We start from the raw sequence: 13,561 nt of genomic DNA, 5'->3' as shown, positions 1-13,561 counted from the left end.
AGGAGACTCAGGGCGAGCTAATGAACAGCTAGCTGGCACAACTTAGGTTCACTTGAAATCAAAGTCAATAACCTTTTTAGAAGCAAAGCTGGAGGACAACAGGAAGAAGGGTTGACCTCTCTGAGTGCATTTTCTACAAACGGTGCCTTTTGGATAATTTTGTTGCCACAATGGAAAGACGTTAGAGGAGGTCTGTGAAAACAAGAGTACAGAACGTGTAGGTATTGTGGTCTCAAGGCACCTCTTCCATGAACCCACCTTCAAATCAATGACACAGGTCCTGCCCCCGTGTCTTCCTCCCCCAAGCTTGTTTCTCATAGATTTTACATCCCATCAGTTCCATCTTATGCTGCACCAACTGGGAGATTCACAGGTGGACATTGTGAGTGGAGAAACCTGTTCCTAATGCCTGTGACTATGTGCTCAAGTGTGGACATGGGCTTTTGGATGTTACAGCCTAGACTGAAGACAGCCGTTCCCTACCCAACCCTGTGGCAAATCTTGTCATAAAGTGGAATAAGCTTTCCTGATGTGAACAGAGCTTCTAATAAACCTCCTCCATATACTGTGCTCAGGTCTTGCAAATTAGATCTCTTTGAAGTGAAGTGCACCTTTATTCTAACTAACATATGTACTCACAGGCAAGTCCCACCTATCCAGTTTTACAAACCTTACCTTACATCTCATTGACCTTGAATGTCCCTGAGAAAGGTCCCACCGGGGCTGCTAGTGTCCAGCAGTTGGGAAGTTCCAGCCTGGGGAGGATGTTGGGGCCACGGTGGGGAGAGCCTGTCTTGTAGTAGAGGCTACAGCTGTGGCTCATCTGTGATTTAGCCAGCTGCTGCAGCTGCTGAAAGCCTTCCTTGCATGGAAAAACTATTTCATAATCTCCAGATCCCTTTTTGGTAGAAAGAGGTTTCAGTCCTGCAAAGCTGGCCTCTTCCAGCAATGTGGCCTATCATGGGGGTCCCATCTCTGAGGCCTTCCTCCCATTCCTGTGACTCAGCACCTGATCCCCATCGGGGGAATGGTTAAGGAGAGCAAGCTCTGTGAAGAGCCCCTTCTGAGTTGAGTTGCTGTGGTTAGGGAACTGAGAGAAAAGGGAAGGCAGGGGGCCAAGAGCTGTGACTAGCACTGTGAGGTTGGAGAAGTCACATCTCCTCTCTTAAACCTCTTTAAACCTCCAGGTCTCCTATAACCCTGGGCATAATATGATTCAGTTTTACCTTCCTACTCTTCATACCCAAGATGCTGTTTCCTGGTTCTTCTCCATCCCTTGAGTGCTCTGGGACTGCTGGGGGAGAAAGGAGCCACAGGGCTGGTTGCTGCTTCCTCTTTCCACCCATGTGGACGTGATGGATCTTTCCTTTATTTATTTACATTTATTTACTTATTTATTTATTTATTTATTTATTTTGAGACTGAGTCTTGCTGTGTCACCTAGGCTGGAGTGCGGTGCGTGATCTCAGCTCACTGCAACCTCTGCCTTCCAGGTTCAAGTCATTCTCGTGCCTCAGCCTCTTGAGTAGCTGGGATTATAGGCATGCACCACTCCGCCCGGCTAATTTTTTGTATTTTTAGTAGAGATGGGGTTTTGCCATGTTGGCCAGGCTAGTCTCGAACTCCTGGCCTCAAGTGATCTGCCCAGCTCGACCTCCCAAAGTGCTGGAATTACAGGTATGAGCTGTTGTGCCTGGCTATGATGTATTTTTCAATACACACAGGCAGCACCAACCCCACAAAGCCACAGGCCTCTGCTGTGGGTCCCGGAAGCAGTGGTAGCAAGCACCGATCTGGGGCAGGGAGATGAGGTGGGAGGCACTGCTGGGACCTGGGGTTGTACAGATGTGGATGCTTTTGAGAAGGTGAGGGCCATGAACTTCAAGAGCAGGACTGCTAGGGTGTTCTTGCTCGCTTCTTCCTGCATCCTTAGTTTTCCATTTCCGCTTTGCCACTAATTTCTCCAGATAGAGATATTGGTTTTGGATGGCTCTTGTCATCTCTTCCCTATGACATGCAGGATCATGTCTTGCACAGAAAGTTGTAACAGGATGGGGAGAGAGTTCTCTCTATCGTTGCACTCTTTTCCTTGACTGTCCTCTTAGAGCCTGCTGGAGCCTCCAGAGGCCCTGGCCATGAGGTCAGACAGTGGGTGCCTGCATCCTAATTGTCCACTCTGTCATTCCTGGAGGCCCACAAGTGGCAGACTATTGTGAGACCATTGGCTCCGAGCTCGCAGTGCCAGTCACAGGGAGATTATTGTCTCACAAGGCAATAGTTCAAGACCAGTTTCTCTCTCTAGTTACTGTCTATTACTGCTGCTGGATTTCAGGTCACAGTAACCTTTCAGTTCACACTTTACTTTATTTATAATTTATTATTAGTTTCAAAGGAAAATGCTATTGATAGTGCTGCTTAGGACATAGAGGTATAAAGTGGAAATGTATAGTCTTAGATAAGAATGAGTTCAAATCTTGGCTCTACCACTTAATGTATCCAAAAGCAAACTCTTGGTCCTCTTCCTCTCCCCACTCCCTACTGCAAACGCTTCCCTCCCTCAGATATCCCTGTCTCTATAAATGGCCACTCCATTTTGCAAATTACTCGGGCCCCAAGCCAACAAATCATTCATTGTATCCCATATTGAATCCATCAGCAGATTATGGCAGCTTTACCTTTGAAAGCTCCAAAGCCAGCCTTCCCCATGACCCTTATTACTGCTGCAGTGGTCTGCACCCCCTCCATCTTGCATATACACCACTGAAGCAGCCTCCTGGGTGACCTTCACTCTTGGTTCGCTAGAACTAGTATTATCCTCAGAAGCCAGAGGGATCCTTTGATAGCCCAAGTCAGATCAGGTCATTCTTCTTTTCAAAGCCCCCAGAGACTTCTCATGTTACTTAGTGTAAAAGACAATGTCATTACAATGGCCTTCAAGGCCATCCATAGTCCACTGTCCCTCTCACTTCCCTGGCCTCTCCTCCAGCTGCTTGACTTAACTCTGTCTAGATGCACTGGCCTCCTTGCTGTTGCTTGAATACATGAAGCAGGACCTTGGGTTAGCAGGCACATGTGTAAAAGAAAAAATGAGAGATTTTCTAAGGTCATGGGCTCAGGATATGTTCTTGGGAAGCACAGTCTCTAGGACACAGCTGGCATATTGTTCTGGGTTAGTTCTTTTTGAATATAAACTCCACATTGGTGGGGATATCTGACTGTTTTGTTCATTGATAACTCTTAAATGTCATTACATTCCCTGGCACATAATGGATGTTCAGTGAAGTGCTGTTGAGTGAATGAAGTGGGTTTTGGAGATTTGTATTTGAAAAGAGAGAGAGGAGCATGTGTAGATAAAAGTGCCAGGTCTGGAACTGTAATTTGGAAGGAATGAATGGGGGAGGTGATGTTGTTTTGATTTGAGGAGAACTAGGGAGGGGAATGATGACTCTTCTTGAATACTTGCTGGTTGGTCTTCTGGAAGGGGAATTAGATGTATTCTCTCTGTCTACCTAGGGTAGACAATTGGAAGGAGTTACATTTGAAGGAGTTTTCTCTAATATGTTCAGTAGTATGAAAATGGAAAATGGAATGGATTGTGTTGTCTGTTGGAGAGTGCTTTCTTAGTTTAGGGTTCAAGCAGAAGCCAGTTGTCCACCTGTCACTGACGACGGAGAGACCCCCTTGCATTGCATAAACTATTGAACTAGGTCACCCAGGTGAACTATATCTTTTTTTTTTTTTTTTTTTTTTTTTTTGAGACGGAGTCTTGCTCTGTCGCCCAGGCTGGAGTGCAGTGGCGCAATCTCGGCTCACTGCAAGCTCCGCCTCCTGGGTTCACGCCATTCTCCTGCCTCAGCCTCTCCGGGTAGCTGGGACTACAGGCGCCCGCCACCACGCCCGGCTAATTTTTTGTATTTTTAGTAGAGACGGGGTTTCACCGTGGTCTCGATCTCCTGACCTCGTGATCCGCCCGCCTCGGCCTCCCAAAGTGCTGGGATTACAAGCATGAGCCACCGCGCCCGGCCCAGGTGAACTATATCTTTAACAATCTATGATCTTGACCAACCAACTGGTTTCTCTGATTTTTCTTTCTCATGTGTTTTTATGAAGAAATTGACAGTCCAACCAATGTTGTCACTGATCGAGTGACTGAAGACACAGCAACTGTCTCCTGGGACCCAGTGCAGGCCGTCATAGACAAGTATGTGGTGCGCTACACCTCTGCTGATGGGGACACCAAGGAAATGGCGGTGCACAAGGACGAGAGCAGCACTGTCCTGACGGGCCTGAAGCCAGGAGAGGCATACAAGGTCTACGTGTGGGCTGAAAGGGGCAACCAGGGGAGCAAGAAAGCTGACACCAATGCCCTCACAGGTAACAGAAGGACGGGAGCATAAATAGGTTTCCTCATGGCAGGGAGAAGGTTGATTTTTGAATCAGGAGGTGATTGCTCACCTGGCATCAGCTCTTTTGTTTGCAGGAGTGGGGAGGAGGGTTGCAAAACCAATTTTGATTTTCATAATTATATATTTTTTTCCTTTTTAACATCAAACAAAAGAGATCAGCTTTTTCACTTGATGCAGAAGGTCATACTTATTTGAGTTGGAATTCCATATGCAATCCCCTCAGAATAGGGTAACACTTTCTAATTTTCATTTTTTAGATGTGAAAACTCAAAACATTGGGCTGACAGTGAATTTGAATGCTTATCTCAGTTTGCAGTGGCTGTACAGGCACTTTGCGTATAATCTGGAGCTCTCTTTTAGACCGTGGAAACAGTTTGCATCCTGAGTCAACATTTACTAAATGGAGCAATTCTTCCTTTAAGCTTTCAGAAGCCATGAGGGTTCTCATACTTCACCCAGTCATTCTGCTCAGTTTGTGCCTGCAGGGGTCCTGGGATTATACTGGGACATAGCCCAGCCATTTTTTCTGCTTAAATCCTCTCCTGGTGCTTCTCTGAATTTAGAGCAGCCTGATCCTGGTACCCGCATGAGGTTCCAAAACAGCTGGCAGGAAATCAGAAGGAAAGGCTTCACTTATTGTTTGCATTCTGTTCTGGACAGTCACTGAGTATAGAGATTCTCAGAGAAGCAGAGAGGTGGTTAGGAATATGGTTTCGGAAGATTGACTGTCCAGGTTTTAACCCCAGCTCTGCTATTGACTAGCTTGAGTGGCTTTGAGCAAGTTACTTTACTTCCATTCCTGTTTCTTATGGCATAAGTGAGAGCAATGATTTTTTAGAATGTTAGTCAGTATTTGGCTCTTGAAAGATTTCGTGGTGCACAGCCTCCTAGATCCATGTGGGCCTCAATAGTTGACCTCTTCTTCAGGGGAGCAGAGAAGATATTGACAGTAAGGATGGTGATATCTAAATCTGTTTAAAGTCAAAGTCAGCAAATTTCTGTAAAGGGCCAGATAGTAAATATTTTTGGCTTTGGGGGTCCAACAGTCTCTATTGCAATTACTTAACTCTGCCATTGGAGCGTGAACACAGCCACAGACAATGATGTGTAAATGGACTGGTGTGACTGTGTTCCGATAAGACTTTATTGATAAAGATTGGCAGTGGATCAGATTTGGCCTGTGGGTTGTAGATTGCCCCTCCTGGTTTACATTACACGTGACTCTCTGTTTACGAGGATTTTGAGTGTCGTGAAAAGAAAGAGCATTTGGGTCAGCATTTTTGTTTGTTTTGTTTTGCTTGAGACAGAGTCTCACTCTCTCACCCAGGATGGAGTGCAATGGCGCGATCTTGGCTTACTGCAACCTCCACCTCCCGGGTTCAAGCAATTCTCCTGCCTCAGCCTCCCAAGTAGCTGGAATTTCAGGCACTTGCTACCATGCCCAGCTAATTTTTGTATTTTTAATAGAGACGGGTTTTCACTGTGTTCCCCAGGCTGGTCTCGAACTCCTGAGCTCAAGCAATCCACCCGCCTCGGCCTCCCAAAGTGCTGGGAAATACAGGCGTGAGCCACCACGCCTGGCCCATTTTTAAAACAAAGGAAGTTGGAATAGAGAAGAACCTTCCCTTTTCTTAGGCGGTGGTGGTGTAAGCAGCAGGGAGCCTCTAGGGGGGTGGCATTGCCACTGGGAAGGGGTCAGACCAGAGCTGAGCTCTGGGGGCATAAACATGAAGGACGTGGTTCACACCCGTATGGCATTCACAATCCTCTGGGTAGAGAAGACAAGTTAAAAAGATAAAGCACAGTGAGTTATGTTCTAGAGCAAACAAATGTCCCTGGAGCTATGGGAAACTGAAGAAAGGGGACCTACCACAGACTAGGACAGGACAGGGGTCATGCAGGCTGTGGGAGGAGGTGACACCTAAACAAAGCCTGGAAGGACGGGTGGGAGTTAGCAGTGGAGGCAGCATGTGCAGAGGCTAAGGTGTGAGAATATGACAGGTTAGGTCATCTCAAGGGGTTTTTATGGAGGGCCGGTCTGTGTGCTTGGTGCACTAGTGAAGGATGAAGCCAGCTCAGAATCCTGGGTGCTAAATCATTTGTCCTCATGTCAGATGTCTGTGGTGCATGCTGAACTCTGCTCCCTAGGGTGAGTCACTGCATGTGGCTGTGCGTTCCACCATGCTGGCCTGTCCCCCTTGGCAAGTGGTCCTGTGCAGATATGAAATGCAGGTGCTGTCACAAAAAGTACAGCCTTTTTTGAGGAGGTAGTTTCTAAAAGAGGATAATAAAGGCGTGCTAACCATACACACAATTGCTTGGATTTTTGACTCCCTAAGGATGTACATTTTGAGGAGAAAGTGGTATTTCCTGCCTCAAATGCCATTAATAATAACAACTTATATTTAAGCATTTGCTATGCAGTATCTCATTTACTATTCACCATAACCTATGAGGTAGGTAGTGGTATTTCTTTCTTCATAGAGTTGAGGAGACAGACACTTAAATTACATGGCTTGTCCAAAGTTAGCCACCAGGAACAGATGGAGCCCAGGTTCTAACCCACTTTAATCACAGAGAAACCCAGACAGATTCTACAAGTTTGATTCTTTTTATTAGACCAGACCTCAGATACTATCAATTAAAAAGTCTCCTGGTTCCCTGGCCACAGATATAGTGTTTTATATGGAAAGAACTGATGGCTACTACTTCTAGGATATTTTTCTTCTGAAAGAACATATTACAGCAGATGCAGAGGTTTATTCAGCATAATTGCTTTCTAATGCAAGGAGTCAGGAACTAGAAGAATATGTTATATAAATCCAGGCTAAAGGAGAAATTTGAATGTGAAGACCAATTATTTTTATCCCAAAGCAACTTCCGGGAAAAGTTTATAGAGTTGATAAAGATGCTGGCTTTGTCTGAAAACTCCACTTCTTATTAAATGTTATTAGCTTATTACTGGAATTTCAGACCATTTGCTTAATTAGACCTTTACATTAACTCAATCATTGACATATTAGAGACTCTGACATTTGTTGAGGTTATCATTTTGATTGTGTTCGTGCTGTCTTTATGGAATTAGAGGGTGGTAAAGGCTACATTCTTCTTTCATCTCTCTCTTAAAGAAATTGACAGCCCAGCAAACCTGGTGACTGAGCAGGTGACTGAGAATACCGCCACCATCTCCTGGGACCCGGTGCAGGCCACCATTGACAAGTACGTGGTGCACTACACCTCTGCTGACGACCAAGAGACCAGAGAGGTTCTGGTGGGGAAGGAGCAGAGCAGCACTGTCCTGACAGGCCTGAGGCCAGGTGTGGAGTACACAGTGCATGTCTGGGCCCAGAAGGGGGACCGAGAGAGCAAGAAGACTGACACCAACGCCCCGACAGGTAACAAAAGAGAGATGGTCAATTGGAATTGAGTTTTAGCTTGTGGATTTGAATGGGTATGGTATCAAAGGATGTAGCCTGAGCAGAAAGACTTTGCAATTAGAAGGCTTAAAGATGAAAGAAAGACTGAGCTCTCGTGGTGATGGCAGTGGGCTGCTCTTCCCTGACAGTGATGAGCTGTTCATGAGACCACTTGGCCCACTGGAAGGGAGAAGTAAAGTCTTATAGTAACAATGCTTTTAGCGGAAGATGGGTACAGGATCTGGTCATTGCAATGCTTGTGATAATATTTTTAGAGTGCTCATCAGTGAAGTAGCCCTTGATAAAATGTTAAGTTAGGAACCCTAAATGTCATGGCAGCTGTTTAATTGGAGGTTGTGATGTGCCATATGCTGCTGAGAAGACATCGTTCCTCCAACATTTTAGGGAAATGAAAGCCAAGAAAGAATGCCTCACTTATAATGATTCCTCCTTTGAAATTCAGAACCAAGGGCTACTTTCTCCTTAGACTCCCAGCGGAGACTCAGGATGAGAATGCCATTGCCTTGCTCTAAAAGAGCTCTGGAAGATGAAAATGATGAAGATGGGGGGATGGATATGTCTTCCATGGCTTCAGAGCTTAAACCTTTCCAAACATTTTCCTTCCAGACATTGACAGCCCCAAAAACCTGGTGACTGACCGGGTGACAGAGAATATGGCCACTGTCTCCTGGGACCCAGTGCAGGCTGCCATTGACAAGTACGTGGTGCGCTACACCTCTGCTGATGGAGAGACCAGGGAGGTTCCAGTGGGGAAGGAGCAGAGCAGCACCGTCCTGACAGGCCTGAGACCGGGCGTGGAGTACACGGTGCACGTGTGGGCCCAGAAGGGGGACCAGGAGAGCAAGAAGGCCGACACCAAGGCCCAGACAGGTAAAGAGTGTGCATTATTGCTGTGCCAATGCCATGCTCAGGGTCTGTCTACGTGGGGTTTTCTTCTCTGACCTTGGCTTAAAGGGGGACTTTATGGAAGCGCAGGTTGATATCCTCCCATAATACACTGTGTACCCCTCACTTCCTTTTACTGGCCTCTCTTAGAATGCCTAAGTGGTGGTCTCCAAACTCTGGTCTTTAAAGATGGCTGGCCACTGCACGTAGTTCTTTGTTCTTTCTTTGCCTGAGTACCTTTGTCATTAACACACTAACTGCTTCACCTTGACAAGGAGTAAATATTAAGAAGTAACTATCTTGCTGCGGGAGCCAGACTTAGGGATTGTGATCAATCCCTTAAAAAAAATTCCTCACCTGTTTAAACCCTTTGCAAGCTTGTTTGTTTTTGTTCCTGCCATCTGAATGAATGTTTTAGGCAGAAATAATAACAGTGTTTCATTAGCTAAAAGTAAGCAAATATCTAGTCATTTTTAGTCCCCCAGATGTAATTATGTCTATTTTCATGTAATAGTCCCTACTTCCCTACGTGAAATCTTCTCCTCTCTCTTGGCTTGGGCCACCTGTGGGCCAGCTGCCTGCTCCAGGCAGGGGACACGCACAATTTATCTTGTATTTTCTGCTGTGTACCTCAAGCACTGCTCTTCTAGCTTGCTGTATGCAGTTTCTCACCCATTTATCTTTGGCATTGCTGGGAGAGGTAAACTGATGAGAGGTGAGGGGTGAGGACGGGGAGAAGTGAAGGGTCAGGAAGGAGGAGAGGTGAAGGGTCAAGGGGAAGGAGAGGTGAGGGGTCAGGAGGAGAAGAGGTGAGGGGTCAGGAGGAGGAGAAGTGAGGGGTCAGGAAGGAGGTCAGGAGGAGGAGAGGTGAGGGGTCAGGAGGAGGAGAGGTAAGGATCCCAGAAGAGGAGAGATGAGGGTTCAGGATGGGAAGAGGTGAGGGTTCAGTAAGAGGAGAGGTGAGGGTTCAGGAGGGGGAGAAGTGAGGGGTTAGAAGGAGGAGAGGTGAGGGCTTAGGAGGAGGAGAGGTGGGGGATCAGGAGGGAGAGAGGTGAGGGGTCAGGAGGAAGAGAGGTGAGGGGTCAGGAGGGGAGAGATGAGGGCTCAGGAGGGGAAGAGTTGAGGGATCAGGAGGGGAAGAGGTGAGGGGTCAGGACGAGGAGAGGTGAGGGGTCAGGAGGAAGCGAAGTGAAGGATCAAGAGAGAATAGAGCCCAGGGGTTAGGGAGGAGGGAGCCAGGGGTCGTGGAAAGTCGTGCTTGACTGTAACAGGTGTTTGGGCCTGCCCTGGAGCCTGATGAGTGCTAAAGCTGACTCGGTCATGAAGCACTTCTGTGCTCCTCTTCCACTTGGGTCTCTCACTGTAGGCAAATGCCTGTCTTCCACTGCTCTCTTACTCCCATTCCTCTGCCAATACATCAGGGGTTCCCCCAGCGCCTCTCTGGTGGGGTCGCCTTACCCCTCTAGGTGGTCCTCTTGGACAGCTTCTAACACAACCCCGGGCCTACCTTGCTGTCTGGGCCCAAGTCTGGTCCATGGAGAACCTGCATGCATCCTTTATCCATTCAACCAGATGTGCAGCTCTTTTGCAATGCTACAGCCTGTCTTTGCTCTGTGTCGGAGCAATCAGCTATTTTCTTACCTCTTAGATATTTTAGCATATGTCAGACACCAGCCTGTATGGTTCCCCAAGCTTTGGGCTTTCTCACCCTCGGCACTATTGCTATTTTGGAGTGGATAATTCTTTGTTGCAGGGGTCTATCTTGTGCATTGTAAGATGTTTAGCAGCATCCCTGATGTCTCCACCTATCCCACACTGAGTTGTGACAACCAAAAGTGTCTCCAGACATTGCTGACTGCCCCTGGTTGAGAACTGCTGCTCTAGGGTATGCAAAACAAAGTCTGTAAGGGATTCCATTGAAAACTGTGTATTCAAGGCTTGGGCCTCACCCATGGGACTCACAGTGTATCTTTTTCCAAATAAATCCCTTCTTCAAGTCCCACCTCATTGGCTTCTCTAACGTCTTTTATAGGGTGAAAATGGTTGATCAGCCAAGGGTCACAAAACTGTTGTTGATCTTGCCTTGACTGTGGTCCTTCAGGTTGGAATGTAGATATCCATTTTCTTGGGGTTACAGCCTAAAGCAACATGTGTAATAGGACGTATGAGCAAGTGACTTTGGGAAAACGGCTTTTGCAATGAATTATTTAGAACAAAGAAGTGCTAGTTTTTTTTTTTTGGTGAATGTATTTTTAAGTATCTTCTATGTATGTGGTATGGAGGAGCATAATTTATTGTATTTATAACGTATCAACAAACTAGTGTTAATAATGATAGCTTATGGTCATTGGGCATCTACTCAGTGCTAAGAACTCATAATAGACATTTGTTTCTTTTTTAAAAAAATTGATACCTAATAATATACATATTTATAGATACATGTGATATTTTAATACATGCTTGCAATGTGTGATGATCAAATCAGGGTAATCAGGATATCCATCAGCTTAACATTTGGCATTTCTTTGAGTTAGAAACATGTCAAATCTTCTCTTCTAGCTATTTTGAAATGTACAATAAATCATTGTTAACTGTAGTCATCCTACTGTGCGATCAAACACTAGAACGTATTTCTTCTATCTAACTGTATTTTTAAACCCTTAAGCCAACCTGTGTTCATTCCCCTTACCCCTACACTTCCTAGCCTCTGGTAACCATCATTTTATTCCCAACTTCCATGAGATCAATTTTTTTAGCTCCCACATATGAGTAAGAACATGCAATATTTGTGTTTCTGTACCTGGCTTATTTCGCTTAACGTAATAACCTCCAGTTTGATCTGTGTTGCTGCAAAGGAAAGGATTTTATTCCTTTTTATGGCTGAATAGTATTCCATTGTGTGTGTATATGTGTATATATATAATATATATATATACATACATACATATATATATATATATCAAAATTTCTTTCTCTATTCATCCACTAGTGGACAGTTAGGCTAATTCAGTATTTTGGTTATTATGAATAGTGCTGCAGTAAACATGGGCATGTAGATATCTCTTTGATATATTGATTTCCTTTTTTTTGGATGTTTACTCAGCAGTGAGGTTGCTGGATCATATGGTACATCCATTTTTAGTTTTTTGTGGAAACTCCATGCTTTTACTCATAGTGGCTGTACTAATTGCCATTCCCACCAGCAGTGAACTAGTATTCCCCTTTCTCCACATCCTCACCAGTACCTGTTATTGTTTGTCTTTTTGACAATAGCAGTTTTAACAGGGATGAGATGATATCTCAATGTGGTTTTGATTTGCATTTCCCTGATGATTAGTGATGTTGAACATTTTTTCATAAATGTTTGTTGGTCATTTGTATGTCTTCTTTTGAGAAATGTCTATTTAGATCATTTGTCCATTTTAAAATAAGATGATGATGATGATTGTTATTATTTTGCTATTGAGTTGTTTGAACTCCTTATGTATTCTGTTTATTAATACCTTGTCATAAAGACAGCTTGCAAATAGTTTCTCCCATTATGTAGGTTGTCTCTGCATTCTGTCGATTATTTCCTTTGCTGTGCAAAAGCTTTTTAGCTTGATGTATTTCCATTTGTCTATTTTTGCTTTTGTTGCCTGTGCTTTTGCAGTCTTACCCAAAATATCTGCCTAGACAAATATTCTAAAGTGTTTCCCCAATGTTTTCTTCTGTAGTTTCATAGTTTCAGGTCTTACATTTAATTCTTTAATCCACTTTAATTTAATTTTTGAATAAGGTCAGAAATAGAGGTCTAGTTTTATTCTTCTGCATATGGATATTCAATTTTCCTAGAACTATTTATTGAAGAGCCTGTTCTTTCCCCACTGAATGTTCTTGGTTACTTGTCAAAAATCAGTTGGCTGTAAATATGTGGATTTATTTCTGGGTTCTCTATTCTGTTCCATTGTGTCTATGTATCTGTTTTTATGCCAGTACCATGCTGTTTTGGTTACTATAGCTTTGTAGTACATATTAGAGTCAGCTCGTGTGATGCCTCCAGCTTTGTTATTTTTGCTCAGGATTTCTTTGGCTATTTGGGGTCTTCTGTGGTTCCATATTAATTTTAGAATTGTTTTTTCTAGGCTGGGTGCAGTGGCTCATGCCTGTAATCCCAGCACTTTGGGAGGTCAAGGTGGGCGGATCATTTGAGGTCAGGAGTTCAAGACCAGCCTGGCCAACATGGTGAAACCCCGTTTCTACTAAAAATACAAGAAAAAAAAAAAGGGCTGGGTGCGGTAGCTCACGCCTGTAATCCCAGTACTTTGGGAGGCCAAGGTGGGTGGATCACCTGAGGTCAGAAGTACGAGACCAGCCTGACCGACATGGTGAAACCCCGTCTCTACTATAAATACAAAAATTAGCTGAATGTGGTGGCAGGTGCCTGTAATCCCAGCTACGTGGGAGGCTGAGGCAGGAGAATCGCTTGAACCTGGGAGGCGGAGGTTGCAGTGAGCCAAGATCACGCCATTGCACTCCAGCCTGGGCAACAAGAGTGAAACTCCGTCTCAAAACAAAAGCAAAAAAAATTAGCTGGGCATGATGGTGCACGCCTGTAATCCCAGCTACTGGGTAGGCTGAGGCAGGAGAATCACTTGAACCCAGGAGACAGAGGTTGCAGTGAGCTGAGATCATGCCACTGCACCCCAGCCTGGGAAACAGAGCGAGACTCTGTCTCAAAATAAAAAGAATTGCTTTTCTAAAGAATGTCATTGATATTTTGATACAGATTGCATTGAATCTATAGATTGCTTTCGGGAGTACAATTTTTTTACAATATTCTTCCCATTCATA

The 13,561-nt window shown here is 44.9% G+C and overlaps 1 protein-coding gene across 1 annotated transcript in view; it reads left to right on the top strand.

Moving 5' to 3' along the window:
• Positions 1-13,561, top strand: part of TNN (tenascin N) — a 63,836-nt gene that overhangs the window by 12,763 nt on the left and 37,512 nt on the right. Inside the window, exons 6-8 of the mRNA XM_032160928.2 lie at positions 4,111-4,374; positions 7,535-7,801; positions 8,450-8,713. Of these exons, the coding sequence (XP_032016819.1) occupies positions 4,111-4,374; positions 7,535-7,801; positions 8,450-8,713 (795 nt within the window). The remainder of the gene's footprint in view (positions 1-4,110; positions 4,375-7,534; positions 7,802-8,449; positions 8,714-13,561) is intronic.

The sequence above is a fragment of the Hylobates moloch genome, unplaced genomic scaffold (genome assembly GCF_009828535.3).
Source record: "Hylobates moloch isolate HMO894 unplaced genomic scaffold, HMol_V3 SCAFFOLD_8, whole genome shotgun sequence".
Lineage (NCBI taxonomy): Eukaryota > Metazoa > Chordata > Mammalia > Primates > Hylobatidae > Hylobates > Hylobates moloch.
The sequence above is the reverse complement of the archived record's forward strand: the minus strand, read 5'-3'. Positions and strand labels throughout refer to the sequence as shown.